This window comes from Trachurus japonicus, chromosome 12 (genome assembly GCF_045865225.1).
Source record: "Trachurus japonicus isolate A0001 chromosome 12, Traja_1.0".
In the NCBI taxonomy this organism is placed as follows: domain Eukaryota; kingdom Metazoa; phylum Chordata; class Actinopteri; order Carangiformes; family Carangidae; genus Trachurus; species Trachurus japonicus.
This window is the reverse complement of record NC_140918.1, coordinates 18,986,987-19,004,266: the sequence shown is the minus strand read 5'-3', so window position 1 is coordinate 19,004,266 and position 17,280 is coordinate 18,986,987. Positions and strand designations below refer to the sequence as shown.

The 17,280-nt window shown below is 44.6% G+C and overlaps 1 protein-coding gene across 5 annotated transcripts in view; it reads right to left on the bottom strand.

Moving 5' to 3' along the window:
- The window catches only part of sh2d3ca (SH2 domain containing 3Ca), a 61,483-nt gene that overhangs the window by 29,899 nt on the left and 14,304 nt on the right, over positions 1 to 17,280 (bottom strand). The window contains exon 1 of one of the 5 annotated variants that reach the window (XM_085793732.1): positions 9,781 to 10,318. The exons of 3 other annotated variants lie outside the window; for them this stretch is intronic. In XM_085793732.1, the coding sequence (XP_085649858.1) occupies positions 9,781 to 9,861 (81 nt within the window). In that variant the 5' untranslated portion in view covers positions 9,862 to 10,318. Of the gene's footprint in view, positions 1 to 9,780; positions 10,319 to 17,280 lie in introns of those variants that run through there. One more of the 5 variants, XM_085793733.1, reaches the window with a different exon arrangement.

Sequence of the window (17,280 nt, the reverse complement as noted above, 5' to 3'; positions counted from 1 at the left end):
AAATTCATGATGCAAACAGTTACTTTAGATGGAAAGTCACTGCAGGGAAGTGTATCATAAACAAGTTTATCTGTAGCTCGGTCACAGTGACATCCTACTCCCTGCTGTGTCAGTGCGCGCGCACACAAACACACACAGACAAATTTTGCCTAGTCACAGAACAAACAATGACCTATGGACAAGGCCTTGGAACCTGACACACAAACACAGCACATGCACAGGAAGAGATGATGATGATGATGATAACGCAGTTCAAGATGCAACCACAGAGGTGAAAATAAACACATGACAGAAAGGACATAGCAAGGAAGAGATAAGAGGAACTGAAAAAAAGATGTTATGAGAGAAATAGAGGCAAAAAGTTGCAGAGCAAGAGAGACTGAGAGAGAAGAGAAAGAAGAGCCCATACAGGATGTGATGGAAATGAGGAGCAGTTTGATCCCATAGACAGATGGACCACGGATGCATTTAAATCAGTTTTATATTCCTATTACAAGCACATACACACACACACACCCTTCCTCGGCACCTCTGATCATGCAGACCGGCAGAAAGAAGCACGCCCTAGAGCTGCGATGCCATTGGCCAGCAATGATGTCATCTCTTCCTGGAGGATGAGCAGCGAGCTGTACAATTGGCTGGCGGAGGCAGACTGTAGGAGAGCGGCGCTGAGGTATCAATTCCATTCATACGGAGGGAGCGATGGAGTGTGTGTGTGTGTATGCTTATGTTTGCTGCGTGTGTGTGTGTGTGTGTGCGACCACTCCCCATTGGGGCATACAGGCAGAGCTATTAGGGCCATGTCCATCATTCAGACACACAGACAGTACCTGCTGAGATGCTCCCTAATGGATGCTGTGTCTCACTCACACACACACACACACGCATGCACGCACCAACACACACACACGCACACACACACACAGAGGAATTTCGCTCAAATGCACACTATCAAATATGCAAGTAATCAAGCATGCACTCGCACAGTTGCACACACACAGCTGATGGGGGTTAGGAGGGCTGAGATGGGTGTTGTCTCTCTGTTGTTACTGGGCTGTTGTCATGGCGATGCAGATGGAGCTTTTACTGCTAGCTGGGACTCTCACTTTGCAACGAGCTATACACACACACACACACACATGCAGGCACCAACACACACTCTCTCTCTCACTCTCTTTTCACTGTCACCTACACATGCACACCTTTTGAGAGCAGCCTTGCCCTTGCAAGTGCTTTCAAGTAACAGAAAATGGGAATGAAACAGAAAAAGGGCCATGCTTTCATTGTCTTTGTGTGTGTGTGTGAAGGTGTGAGAGTAAACACTCCCATGAGAGACACTAGACACATTTCTCTAAAAGAAGCTCATGGGAAATTAGCCTGTGATAGCCTGTTACAAACTGCTGCGCCTTCACTCTCCTTCTTCTCTTCCTCCTTACATGTTTTACACTCCCCTCCCCCCTCTCACTACCCACACCTCCCACACCTCACCCCGGCACCCCCTTTTTTTAGAGTATGATGTCACTTTCAGGCTTGTAATTGCCAGCATAGCTAGTAGGGATTTCTTCCAAGACTTCACATGTGAACACAAGATGCAAACCAGCCCTGAATCTCAATTGTGCAGCACTGTAGCGGTGAGTTTATATGAAAAAATCCAGCAAAGCGCACTATAGATAGATAAAAATCCAAGATACCACACAGAGAGAGAGAGAGAGCAACCATGATAATGCAATTTGAGATGTCCTGATATCGAAAATAGTTGCCTTGCTGGAGGATGTTCTCCGCCTGGGCCTCGTCCATTATTCTTTTATATCTGGACACTTCCATTGGTAACTCATTACGCATGGACAGAACAACTGCTATCTGCTTTTCTATCGACACAGTGTCCTCATCTGCGTCTGTCTACTAAAACTAATCACTTCCACTAAAACCCAGTGACTATGTGCATGCATGAGTGATATCATGTTGCAGAACGCGAGCTGCGCGTCCACGCTGCATGAATTCTATCTTATTAGGAGAAGTGTTAATCTAATTTGAATTGAATTATGTCCAACAAAGCTATCAAATTTCACTCAATTAAATCTGTTCAGTGTCTAATCAGTATCTGTATCTGGTTCACATTAAAACCCCCAATCTGCTTCATTAATTAACCAAAAAACATTATCAGCACCTTTAGCAAAATGCCACTCGATCCGCCAAGTCCTCTCCATCTCTGTGTTCCACTTGTGCATCTGCGGTAGAGCCGAGGCAATTAGTCAGTGACCGAATTGACAGGAAATTGATGTTTTTAATAATCGATTAATAATTTAGGCTGCTGAAACAACAACTCATGCAAATGAAATGCTAATTGTCTGACAACTCGGAGACAAAACAATTCATCCATGTGAAAAAAAACAATCACCAGATTAAGATAGATTGCAAAGAAAAACGGGAGCATTTGTTGCTGCCCAGTCTGTGTGGACCCATGCTCACCCAAATGTGTAGGCATTTGCACATACATAAATGAACGTCTATGGGTGTGTGTGTTTGTGTGTGTGTGTGTGTGAGGGAGAGAAAGAGCATGAGCAAGTGTGTGTGTGTTCATTGCCATTCTCAGCTGCTCTCTGCAAATCACCCAGAGACGCTTTAACAGCCCCAGGTCTTTTCATAAAGGAAAATGATGCATTAAAAACTCCACAGAGGTCCAGGGCCTTCCGTAACTCAAACACACTTTACCCAGTGGGATTTATTAGAAATTACAACAAAAAGCAACACTGGCATGCATGGAGAGCTGGAAAATCTCAACCCGGAGATAAATGCTCCTATACAATCTCCCAGACATAATGCAAGACATTCAGCCCAAATAAATGAATGAATTATGGCAAAACAGAAATACAAAACACACCATCGCCAACACAATTCTCTAAAATCTAAGTGAGGGAGAAAGTGCAACTCATTGTGCATCATCTTGCACCAGAAGGCTCTACTTTTTTTTGTATCCAGACAATGGGCTTTAAAAGCATGAGAGAGCATGACTGCCTGCCCGTGCCTGGACAGCTATTTGTTTCATTTGGGAGAACTGGACCTTTAAAGCTGCAGCCGCCTGCCTTCCCAAAAGCCTCTGCGTGCTCTGGGGTCACGAGAGGTCAAAGATGAAGGGAGCAAACAATTGCCAACCTCCTGCTCAAAATCCCTTCACTATGCCACCCTCCCTCTCAGCTGCGTCTTTCCCAGCATATGTGAGCATAGTGTGTGTGTGTATGTGTGTGTGTGTGTGTGTGTGTGTGTGGATCCACAGGCTAGTGCGATTTCTTCAGCGAGAGACTGGTGGAGAGACTTCAGAGGACTGATTCACACACATATCACACACACACACACTGTTCACCCCTCTGTGTCAGCACAGAGGCACACACAGACACTTGACTTCATTCATCTTAAAACATTTCACATTAGAATCTGTGAATGAACGATCTCGCAGTAAAAGACGACTCCGAGCGAGGAGATGAGACTATTATTTTCACCATGGATCAATGGCGAACACAGAGGGACGTGGTACATAAACGGTGCTAAAACGGCAACTACATTCAGTGTGAAATTACACCTTTATGTGCAGTTATCAAGACCTCTTTCATTACTTGGGACCATCTACAGGTAATTTCTCTTCATTAAAAGCAGCGGCTCTGCTTTTCAGTGTCCATTCCTCCATTCATGTCCAAGAAAAAGAAAAAGAAGAAGCTTTTAACATTCGCAGCCCTGTGGAGACGTGGGCCGCTATTATTTGGTATAATTTAGCCAGTTCTCAATCCGCAGATTCAAACACGGCAAACCAGCTATTGGCCGTTTCGATCCAGTACACAGAACAAAGTACGGTTAAGTACAACACACTGTCGAATGTGATTGCAGAGTCTATAGAGGCAAAGGCGCTAAAAGATGAAAAATGTAAATATTCAGCAAAGTAATTGCCTTAAACCCGGCACCTTAAATGGCGAGAGAGAGGATCATAATTATAACACAGAGTTAAAGGCCACTTTCATCTCCAACCTGCAGGCAGATATTCTTCAGACTAATCTCCCTCCTCCACCAACCTCTGTTTAAACAATCCAGACTGTGATTAAATGCACAGTCGTGTTCGCCATAGGTTTATTCTCTTATGTCATGCCATTCTAAAGCTTTCCTCTATCATGTCAGGAGAGGGAGCAGATGATTACATGAAGCAGTGAGCTGGAAAGCTCCTTGATCCTGGCCTGCAGCTACAAACCATGATATGAAGAGACCAATTCGGGTTCTTGCATTTTTTTTCACTTGTTTGAGCGGCGAGCGCGTCATACACTTGAGTTTGCTGAACCATAAAGTGCCTGAAGACATCTTCCTACTTCCTACTGCCACATTTATTTATATTAGAGTATTTACAACTCTTTCTCTGTCCTCATCCCCTGATTGCTCTTAGGTCTAAAACGCTGATCGCATTCGGAGCCGAGCTTTTAATGTGTACAATTAACCTCGCGTACAAGTTAGCATTATTTGATAAGAGGCTCAATGAGCCATATGTCAACACATCTGTTAATCCACATTTTATCTCTTTAGGAGTCACGGCGCTCTTTCTGCCGTTTAGAGTAACCTGCCAAATAGTGACCCGCAGCTGAAGCACCACTTAAACTCTCAGTGTTTTCTCTGACCTCTTAAGCCAAGATGAAGATTAAAGGAGAGCCTGAGCACAATGTATCAGAGGGACAAAGCACTGCTGGAGAATGAGGTAGCAGAGGACTCTTTAGTATGCTGTTGCGGCAAACTCAATACTTCCTGTGACTGCTTCACAGTAAAAGCCTCTGAGCGAAGACTCTTTACGACTTTGGTGGCTTTTACTGTGAAGCGGCTGCTGAAGGCTCTGAGTGTAATCACTAGGTGTTACTGCAGCTTTTAAATGATGTCAGGTTTTCATCCATCTTTGGACAACTTTAATTCTCCTATTCAGTTGGTTCCGAAGGCGCCTTTAACATACTGAAATCCATATCTTGACATGTTTCTATACGCTTAGATGCATAGATATAACAAACCGCAGTGGAGCTGGGAACTTGGAAATGTGGAAGAAGATCTGCACCTCACACACACACACACACACACACACACACACACATAGTCATACACGCATGAAACGCACATAACTGAGACATACAAACACAGGCAGGCTTGTTCCTCATTACTGCCAAAAAACATCACAGCGCTCTAATGGGGATATGGACTCTGGAACAAGGCAATTTAAGCACGCGTGCACACACACAGACACTCACACACATATATGCACAGCTGCCCTTCACACTATGAGCCTGCAGGGTGTGACAGGCAGGCACGCCAAAAGAGGATTTGTGGTGAAAAGCTTTGGGGAGGAGGGCAAGAGGGAGCGAGAGATAGGAGGAGTGGAGAAGAGGGGATTACATGGTGAATATTTCAATACTAAAACATACCAATTGGCTTGGGCTCCTTTTCTGGCTCGGACAGACACACACAGACACAGACGCACACACACACACCCACATAAAGGCATTAACAGGGCCATATCTTCCAGAGCTAGCTTAGCACTGACTATACAGTGAGCGGGGTGATGGGTAGCGCTAATACAAAACCACTGGGACCCCCCAGGGAACTGACTGACAAGCTGATTGCTGGTTAACCTGCTGTGACTGACTGAGTGGACCAAAAAACCAGCCGAGCTCCTCTTCTGTCTTGTCAGGCTACATTATCTTAACGAAAGGGGAAAAAAATATATATCTGAAGAGAGCATATAACAGGAAATAGATCCAACATCTATCTGACATGCAAAAGGACAGGATGTGAATGTTTCTTTGTTACTGTAAAACTAATAACATCACAGCAGCGCTGCGTCGGGATATAAAAACATCATATAGAGGACAGAGGAAGAGCGTATAACGCCAGTGCTACCAGGTTCAATTTCTCTTATTAAACTGCGACTTGCTCTTGAGAATAAAGATAAAGCATACATGAGACGTACAGAGGGGACATCAGTGTAATAAAGCTGCCCAGTTTAATATGTATGATGTATTTGTCGTGCCATATCTTGGAAAAAGCCTCCTGCTGTGTGAATTTAATTGACTCCAACGATCTCTTTTATATAACCAGAGCTCAATATTTTCAGTTTTTATTTTCTAATCTTTTCATTTATTCATGTTTTTTTAATCTTTAACAACTACTTGAAAACTAAACTTTAAAAAAAATCGGTGTAAAATGTAAATATAAAACCCACACAGGTAAGTTTGAATTTCACACTGCAACAGCACGACTGAGAGAATGGTTGGTTCATCAACAACAACTTGTGATTTGCACTTATTCCCCATATGTACCAGCTTCCCTCATCTGCCATGCACTCCTTTGACTGTGGTCATCTTGCAGCATGACACACAACAATTCTTGGGTGCTGTGGGCATTTTTCTGTAGAAATTCAAAAACATAATTACTTTCCAAAGTCATTACGAGCTATCTCGGAGAATGTGTTTGCACAAACAGAAACTTGGTTCACGGTGTATGGGACTGCATGGCAGAGAGGTGCCATGTTGTGGGGTTATGGGGTCGACAGCAATGTTCCAGATACAGTTGGGCTGCAGGAACGCTAAAGGACAGAGGGACCGGCTGCTCGCTGGCATGATGGCCGCTACATGCTGGTCAGGTCAGCAGGGAATGAGACTACAGATTTGGAGTGGGAGACGCACACACACACACACACACTCACACACACACACACACACACACAAGCACAGAGAGAAAGAGAGAGAGAGAGAGTGAGAGAGGGAAGGAGAGGGAAAGTGGCTGGCAGGAAAAAGGATTAACTTCAAAAACAATCAAAGTCTAGTTCTGTGTATATTTGTGTCTGCGCATCTGTTTATGTATTTGTAGTGCGGTCTATTTGTGTGTGTGTGTGTCTATCTTTTCTAGGGGCTGACAGGGGAGAGATGGGTGGGGGTGCGGGGGTTACCACTGTAGGAGTCCAGTGGGCAGTTACATTGTCCCAGTTTTTACATGCTGGAAGCCCTGGGCATAATGCAGACACAATGGTTAAGCTGCGTGTCTGTAATATATGTGTGTGCGTGCATGCGTCTGTGTGTGTCTCTGCTCATAGTTAGCATACTGCAGTCTAGACCAGGGGATCAAGTGTAATCTCCCTCCACTGATACAGCTGATGAACAGAGGTCACACACCACTATCACCGCATCAACGTCGTCGCTGCATGTGAAACACTTGTGAAACACAACTGTGCTATTAATCGCTTAATTAATTAATCATAAAAACTATGTTTGACTATCAAATTGGCCCAAAATATGTAATTTTAACTTTGCATCACCCTCTTTGGCTGTAAAAACTTGTTACATGTGTTTGTTTCAGGTTCAAAAAAGGGAAAATATAATGGCCACATTTTTCTGTAGAGGAAGCAGATTTTCCTGCTGTGGTTACTGACCACTAATGAACACTCATGAAGCAAAAAAGCCAGCATGAACAAGACGGTCCGCAGTCATTAGTGGTGCGCAAAAACAGCAAAGAGATACACAGAGCTTAATTGCTCGCGTATAGCATTCTGAAAAACACTTGATGTTTTCAAATGTCCATTTCTGTTTTCACCGGAATAATAAAAAAAAAGACACCCACTGACACACGGCAGCCAGATGTTAACCTCTGGGTTTATCTCGGTGGGGGAGGCATCGTTATCATCCTGTTTTTATCATAGATAGATGACAAATCATTGAGGATTTATGCTGAGAAGTAAATAAAAGACACTTTAGTGATGAAAAATAAGTGACTGGCTCACACACACGCCAGTGAGCCGGCGAGTAATCCTCATTTATTCAGATAAAAGAAGATGCAAACACCGATCGCGGGTGTCTGAGAGAAAAGTAGTAAATATTGTAACTAATGATTATCCCCGAGAGGTAGGGAAAAAGCTGCCACATGACATTGAATGTGCAGAAACAACCAATGATTAAAGCATTACTTGCCTCGGGTAGCAGACAGTGTTTGGGTTACATGACACACAGTATTGTGCTCGTCAGGCTGTGTTTAATTAGAATGGATTGGGGGGAATCAATATTGGTCTGCAGACAAAAATCACAGTGTTTGTAAACAAAACAAGTTGCAGAGAATTAAGTAATTATTTATTATTATTCTTTTTTAACAACAGAAAGGCTCCCACTTAACTCCAACCATTCACTGAGTGCTAATTAATTTACCCCCCACTCACGCACACATCCTCTTACCACAACCACCACTACACAGGAACCCCATGACAGATTTAATTAAAATAACTTCATTAGTCGGAGCTTCGAAACACTTCACTCTAAACAAAAGCAGATGCCACTAAAAATAAATAAATAAATACATTCTAAAAAAAGAAAGAAATAAAGACACCCGTGAATCTTTCCCTCCATGGTCAGGCGCAACAACTAAAGTAATCCAAGATGAAAACAACGACTGTGTCAGCCAGTTGTCACACCGATGCAATGTCCTGCATCCAGAGACAAGGTGGGACACGCCAACACCTAACGCCAGGATTACTGCCCTGAAAACACAGCTAAACCACACACACACACACTAACACAAGTCTTTTAAAGTAAAGCCATAATTATAGCAACACAGTCTACTCGGCTACAAACAACGTGGCAGAGAGGAGAGGAAGAGAAGAGGAGAGGAAGAGAAGAGAAGAGAAGAGAAGAGAAGAGAAGAGAAGAGAAGAGAAGAGAAGAGAAGAGAAGAGAAGAGAAGAGAAGAGAAGAGAAGAGAAGAGAAGAGAAGAGAAGAGAATCTACTACAACCACTTGACAGTATCATAACCCCAGGCAATCACATCTCCTGGTTCCTCATAGTCTACTACTATTTCTCATCACAGCATCTCATCTATTAACCAATACTCTTTATGTACTCTCCGCTTTTATCCCTGCTGTCATGTGAAATCCTTGACACTATACCACTCTGAAGAGTCAAATGTTTGAAAGAAATCCTTTACAAACCAACTCTTGTCAGATGAAAGACACTACAGCACTTTGGTCCAGTGAAAACCAACCTGATTTCCTGAGGAGCCTGAAAAGTTGTCATTTACAAAAAAATCAACTCTCAAGCAGAACAGGACACAGAAAATAGACTATATCCAGAAGTAAACACATACAAAACATTTTTTGGATGTCATTCTCTCGCGGCTATAAGGTCGGATATTGGGTTTCAAGCACTGAGCCAGAATTAGACCAAAGTAAAACTGATACCGCGGGCTACTGTACGCGTCACTCTACTGTACCCTTTGCACACTTTCTCTCAATCTCACACACAAATGCACAAATCAGACACATATACGTATACCCCCTTTCTCTCCTTCTCATACACGCTCTCCTCCCTCTCTATCACTCTCTCCACGCTGTGATTTCACACAGTCCATCTGACACCCAAGTACTGTTCAGCATCTATGATATCATCAGTCTGCCAGCTCGCAGGCAGGCTGACATTACCGGCTGCCGGGACAGGAGAGGAGCCAACAGTGAGCACACCTCCTGCAAACACACACACATACACACACACAGGCATGAAACCTTACAAACAGACACACACGTGCACAGATAAATGCGCCAAATATAAGGGAACTTGGACGGTATATAAAAACAGAGCACGCATATGTCCTGTGATAACATACCGTGTACTGAAAGCACTTTGCTGCACAGCAGGAAGCACAGGCTGCGTGTTTCTGTAGTAACACATGGAAACAAACAGAAACACACACACAGATACACACACACACATATATACATGCTCACTCACCTGCACCTGCATGAAGGATCCCCGGTAGAAGCAGCATGCTGCAGCCGACAGGGCACTCCACAGACTACACCTCTCCGTCATGGTAGGTACACACCTTCCTCTGCTACCTTTCCTCAGACCTTCCCCCCCCCGATCCCTTCTTCTTTGCCTCTACTTCACCTCTCCCGCTTCTTCTCTTCCCTGTCCTCTTTCTCTCTCTCCCAGGGTGTCCGACTCTAAAACCCCAGCCCCTGGACTAAGCCTGTCCCACCCCTGCCTGCCTGCCTCTCTGCCTCTCTGCCTGGCTAACAACCCCTCAACATAGTGCCACCACTCCAGGACCGGGGCTATACGAGCTAAAACCAGCTAACACCACAGCTCACTGCTTCGCTGGTATAACCACATCAAGCTATTAAAGCTACGAGCGAGCCGCTAACAGCTGGTACTGATAACGGCGAGTGATGTTACAGCTCCTGACATCTCTCCGCTGCTTCTGCCCTGCGCCGGCTTCTGTCGCTTCTGCTCTCCCTCTCTCTCTCTCTCTCTCACTGCACTTGCTGCACTTCACGCGGCTGCTAGGGATTACCTCATTGCTTGCTGATGAAAGGAGTGTGGGTGGGGGGAGGGCGGACCAGAGGGAGAGAGAGAGAGAGAGAGAGAGAGGGTGGGAGGGATGGATGGATGGAGGGAGGGAGGGAGGGAGGGAGAGGAGGGAGGGGGTGAATGCTAGAAGGCACAAGCAGAGAGGAGTGCTGTCGAATTGCAGGCAGAAACCCCACCCACCCACCCACCCAAACCCAGCCACCCGACGACCCCCGCTCCAGCGCTGAGACAATGCTGACACGGGGGTGACGGAGGTGGAGGGTGGAGATGGAGGGAGGGAGGAGTGGGGGGGGCACGCAGGGTGGAAAACAGGAAACAAAGTGAGGAGAAGATGGGAGGAGGGAAAGAAAGGATAATTAAAAGATGAGATGATGAATGAAGAAGATGCAGGTACAAGGAGAGAAAGGAGGAGGGGGGAGGAGGAATGCAGCCTCCCAGAGGAATCTAAGCTTTTCTTTCACCAAGAAAGGAACCCAACAGAGATGCCCCCCATCACTCTCACACACACACATATGCATATTCACACCTTTTTTTATTCCACCTACATCTCGACACATTCACACACTACTCTACATTACTAGAGGTGGCAATGAATATGTGTGTGTGTCTGTAGCAGAATATAATGATGTGTCTCTAAAACAGCCATGCAGACTGCAGCTAGACAGCTCATTATAAGCTGAAACACACAGGCAGGTGTTTCAAGGATAACACGGTGTGATTTTCACCGGCCCATTTCACACACACACACACACACACACACACACACACATATATACGCACACATGCCGGCAGGGAGATGTCAGGAGGGGTGGGGCTCTGTCTCTGGAGGCCCAAGTGAGTGACATCATTGAGGACGCTTCACCATGGCAACACTGCGAGAGCCTTGACAGCATCCAAAATTCTGACACTGCATTTAGTTGGGCCTGCACCACTGCAGGGAAGCGGAACGCGCGCGCAAGAGAGAAAGAGAGAGACACATCGGCAGAGACGGAGAGAAGATGTGCAACACAGCGGGGGTCACACACAAGCTCTATGATCTTTGTTTTTTTTTTCTCCTTTTCTTACTTTGTCTTTGAGGTCATCTAACACACACATACAGGCACGCACACATACACAGCATCAGATGATGCCAGTAATCACTTTGCTAATCTGCCTCTTGAATGCATGCTAGTGGGTCAGAGGCAAGGAGTGAAAAAAAAAGGCGGACAGATAAGGAGCTACAAGACACAGGATGGATTCATTAACTGCAGCGTCTCCTCTTAATGTAATCTCAAACCATCCAGCGCTGGATTAGACAGATTACACAGTGGGGACACAAATAATCTCATAAGAGGGGCCCTGTGCTTTCCTTCTCTCCTCCCTTCCATCCTCTGTAATACCATGCCAAAACAATCACAACATACAGCATGTTACATCTGGCTGCGGTGCCACACACACGCTCAGAAGCTGTGGGGGGAAAAAAAACACAAAAAAACTCTTGACAATATGATGGATGCTGAGTTTAAAAACATAGATGGTCTGCCGTGCTCTGATTTTAGCATTGGAATTGCCAATGTTATGGGTGTAATTCCCACTCAGACAGGTCATAATGAAAACGTATTGCAGTGTAAGGTGCATTAGCTAAAAGGCGCTCCTTAAAATGATGCTCCTTAAAACAAAACACTTTCTACACTACACCTCCTAATCCCGTCTAAAGTGCGCACACACGTGAGAAGAGTCCTACTCCTCGCATTGTTTTGATGCCAAATGCATTGGGGGGAAGCTCCAGCTAGTGCTTCCGCGTGTCAATCTGCATCCTCACATGAATTAGCTCAAGTCAAACAGATATCAAATAGCTGCCATGGGGAGCTGTGATATTAAAGCAAAGCAACACATCCACCACAACTGAGTCACTGAGTCAGTGTTCTCTGAAAATATCTGACACAGAGAAAAAGATATTGCGCTATGACATAACACTCAGGGGTGGATATTCTGGTGCATGGGTAACATGCTCTTTTATCTTGCTAACTTTTCTCACGCAGCCAAGGAAAACTATGGGGTCACAATGAACCATACGTATTGAAAGACCAATGTTATGAATCTCATACAGACAATTTTCAATTTGTGAATTAGAGCTGACACACACAGTGCTATTAGTCAAATTCCTCTTTTCATTTGTTTACTGTGCATCTTGTAGTCTCTTGGCAAACGAAATGGACGGATTAAGTGAATTAGCTTTTGTGGCTCACCTGCAGAGCACCTTAGTCCGAACCACAGTGGCCAAGGTTTAAATCTGACCAATGGCTCCTTGCTGCACAACATCCCTCTCCTTTCCCCCACCCTGACAAATCCAGGGAGTTCCCACACCTGCCACCACGCTATTCCATCATAAAGATGAGGATTTATTTCTTAAATATCAAGGTTTTTAATCAATACCGTTATTCAGCGACAACCCTGGTCTGAATCCCACAAAAAAAGACACCAATGGCAACAATCCAGCAGCGCAACCAACCACACAATCCAAAATGTTCTTACTGCAGTTTATCAAGACAAACACAAGACACGAGTCCTCATAAGAAATCCAGTCTTGTGCGGCAACGTATTAAGAACCTTTTGTCGTTACATATGTTATCACGGAGATAAATGGTAACAGTTTATCGTATCATGCAGTGTTCTGTGGGATCTCATCAAGCTCTATCCTTCACTATTCCACATCATTTCACATCTTTTATTGTAATAGACTGAACCCTCCACAGACGCAGGCTGAAAGAAAAATGGATGCAACTTAGACCCACTCAGTGCCTTTGGGAAGACTAAAGAGAGTCTCACTCTTACTTTAGTGTCTTGTACACTTCATTACCCTCAATCCTCTTTCTTCTTTCTCTTCTCTTGCCTTGTCTGCACTTTGCTTCCACTATTGTTCCCCTTTAAATCCTTTTATTTATCTTTATTTTATTCTGTGAATCTACAACAAGTCCTTCTTGTCAGGACATGTGTACAGGTACTCGCTCTTCCATTTTTCTACACTTTCCCTTTCACGTCAGCTTTTTCTCACATCCATTCATTGGACCAATCCTTTTTCTCCTTTTAGCATTCCTGTATCCCAGTGCTCACTCTTCCTATGCTCTGTGGAATCCAACCCTTTTTATCACCGTGCACCTCCCTCATCTCTCCCTCCCTTCATCGTCTGTCCAGCCTCCTCCTGTCTGTGATTCCTGTCTTTACCCCTCTGTTCTCCTCTGTCCTTCCCTTCTCCTCCATGGCCATCCCTTCACCCCTCCCTCTAGTCCTCTATCTCTCCATCTCCTCCCCTGCTTGGAGGCGGTCTTCAGTTATATATTAATTAGTAAGCCCCATCCCGCAGGCTGATAGGGAGCACAATGGAGAATCCCTGCATGTGCCTGCAAGCATCCCACTAATGAAAGGAGTGTGTGTGTGCGTGAGACGCACAGACAGAAGGAGAGGGACTACAGATAGTGAGAGAGAGAGTGTGTGTGAGAGGGGAGAGAGGAGAATGTGTGTGTGTGCACGTGTGTGAAAGATGAAAAGAGGCGCGCCGAGGGCAGATCAAGATTATATGTGCACACACATATCATTATGAATGTCCATGTGTGCACACGTGCACGCCTAAAAACAAAGGCCTGGGCTCCGCTGGGGGTTAGGGGGGGTACAGCTAATGATGTGTGTGTGTGTCTGATTGTCATCAGTGTGTTTTCACAGGGCGGACCCTCCTCACAAACTGGTTAATCCGTATTGAACCATCAGATATGTGTTTCAAAGCCCGTTTGAAACATCAGGCTGCAGTAATGATGCAGGGAGGGGAAGAGAGAGGCCTGCTGGAAACGCTGCCACAAACATGTAGAAAAACATTCATTAGGTGTGAAATAGCACCATTAAAAATCTGCTGTCTTGCTTTAATTGCATTAAAATGACTAAATCCTACATAAACGTGTTGCTGTAGCAACGAGACACGTCTTTAGCGTGAATAAAGAAGTGTGTAATGCTGTCTTGGAGAGATCAATGTGTCATTGTTCTGCGTCTCGTGCGCTGCTTGGTGGTTTGAGCGCGCTGACCTTGAAGAAGGTAGACAAAATAACACAAGTGTCTGAGAATACAATAGCCCTGCAGGGCTTAATGAGACCCTCAGATGTGTTGATTCATACAATCGTTAGTGTTTGTGAAGCAAATGTGTCTTTTTTTACTGTCACTGTGTTGCTGAGGTTAGTTGTGACCACTGGTCCTCTTTGTTTCTGTATTTTGCATCCGTTTGAGACTCTTCCCTTTACTACATCAGATTTTTATGTACACTCCATAATTACAAAGAAAACAAGACAATGGCTCCTTTTAAGTTAAAGCCAAATTGCATAGAGCACATTTTTAATTGGCTTTGTTCATGGGGATGTTCCGGTCTGGCCAGTAAGTCCACCACTTGGTCTATAGACTGAAATGTGTGTGGAGAAGATGTTTCTGGTGGACGGCACAGTGAAACAGTGGGTTGCATTATAGCCTCAGGGTGCAAAGGTTCTGGGCCTGGTGCTGAGCGGAGGTTGTCTCTATATGTTAGCCCAGTGATGGACTGGTGACATGTCCAGAAGGAATACCCACCCTCAACCAATATCAGCTTGGCTCCAGCCCCCTGCAACCCAGTAAGAGCAGTACAGCTAATGTCATCTGCACATTAGCATTTAACTCTGTAAAATACCATAAGATACAAAGAGGGCAAACCCAGACAGCTGCTTGAAATAAGGGTGCGTCAGCTGCAGGGCACTGTATGGTGTCTTTGGTATTCTGTTCCCGTTTTCACCGTCAGGTCTTGCAGATGACTATGTGCCATAAATGGTGCAGTCTTTATCAGGGAGCTTTTTTTATATTTGGTGACCTATATGAACTAATTAACATTTGTGCAATAATCCAAGACATCCATGGCCTTTCCCAGAGTAAACATAGTTATGTGGTGTGTGTGGCTTTGTGTGTCAGCATGTGTCTGCAACTGTGTCTTTGTTGGTCTGTGCGCGCATCGCAGGAACAATAACTGAAGATTTTCCAGGGGTGTGTAACGGAGCACCAGCCCTGACAGTTTACACCCCCTCTCATTTACAGAGGCGCCACATTAATTCAAAATACTGTAACAGTCACACACACACGCACACCCCATACATGCACCCACAGGGCACCGACTTCATTTAATCAGGTGGCACAGAGACGTACAGATTTTGGAAATTCAAATCATTTGCATAATCAAACATGCGGTAACGCACAGATACACAGCTGAGTCCCCCCACACACAATAACGCGCGTGTACACACTTTTTTTTTTCCCAAAGCACCAGTGTGAGTCACGTGCCAGACGTATGTTAATATACCTCATATGACACCCCCCCCCCCCCCCTCTCCCTGCCCCTCCCATCAATCTAGCACCAAACCACTAAATAGGGCAGGAGACAAAGCCGGGCTGGGCCACAGGCAAAAAGCAGCACACACACACAGCCACAGACTGTACACAAAAAACACTGGTAAAACAAAATACAAGCTCACACTTCCACTTTTTTCATTAGTTACCTACAGTAGAGCCACAGTTTGGCCAGGCCTATCTTTCCCACCCAGCTGTAAACATTTCCAAAGCTGCTTTTTACATCTTTCAATGAAAGTCACAAAAACAAAAACAGTAAATATTGCTTGACCAGCCGTGCCTCCCCATGAAAAATAAATGATGATGGATATTTTATGATAAAGCCAAAAAGATGAAGAGCTTGTCCTGAATGCTTTGGGGCTTTTTCTTCCCGATTGCTTATTTTCTTTGAGCATATTCCAACCAGATTACTTTGTCTGCTTTTCTCTGTTTTTTTCTTCTTCCTATATTACGTGCCGTGCCGTGTGTGGGCGTATGTGTGCAATGTATGTGAAGCATGGACATGTGATAAACTGAGGGGAGAGTCACCGGCCTGGTCTGTCCCATTATAACAGTGAACACTGAGGCCAACTCCTGATTTAAACATCAGCTGTCATAAATGTTTCAGATAAATGGAAGGAGATGGAGGGCCTGCTGCTGGCTGCTTTGGGGGGGGGGGACGAGTGGGGCGGTGGTGGGAGGGGCTGTTGTGATGTGTGAGAGTGTGTGTGTGTGTGTGTGTGTGTGTGGGGGGGTATCTGGGTGACAAAACATGTCCAGGGATTTGAAAAAATAAGAAGATGAGATGGGGTTAAAAGCAGAAAACAGTGACCTTTTTTAAAATCTGAATGGTTTGTTTCTAGTGTCACATGCAAGAAATATGTTGAAAATCCATGTTAAGAGCTCTCAGTCACGCATATGTCAGCCTTATTCAAAATTGAAAAAGCAAGTCAGGTGACATCTTGCCAGTGTGACTAAGCCCCAGTTGTGGGAGAGTCTCCACCATAATAATAATACTATAATACTAATGTACTAATGTTCTTGTTTTATGATGAACATGGGCTACCTAGCCTGAGATAATGACAAGATCACTTACATTACAAAAAAGCCTATCAAGTAAAACATAAATATGCAGAGAAGAGAGATGCCACTTATCTAATGAGGTGTTTTTTCCTACTCAGCTATGTAATTGTTAAGTTGGTTAAACTAATGCTCAGCTGTAGTTCATAAATAGTTTTTCATGATTTCTTTTTACAACTGTTGTGCTTGTTAAACCAGCAGTAAAACAAATCTCCTCATTTATGAGAAATTAATGCAAGCGTAGTATTTACATGCTGTTAAAATCCTAACAGGGGAGGGAGAGGAGTGGGATTTCACTGTAGTCAATCTGTGGTGGCTAGGGGAAGCTGGATATATTTGTTTTACAAAGGGAAGGCAGCTCAGGGTCATAGGAGAAGGCTTTTACCCGCTCACCTGTGATGTATAATCAATAGAAAAACAGATCCCGAGAGCCCAACAGTTCACTTCAGTCTTTCCTTCCCTCTCTCTCAC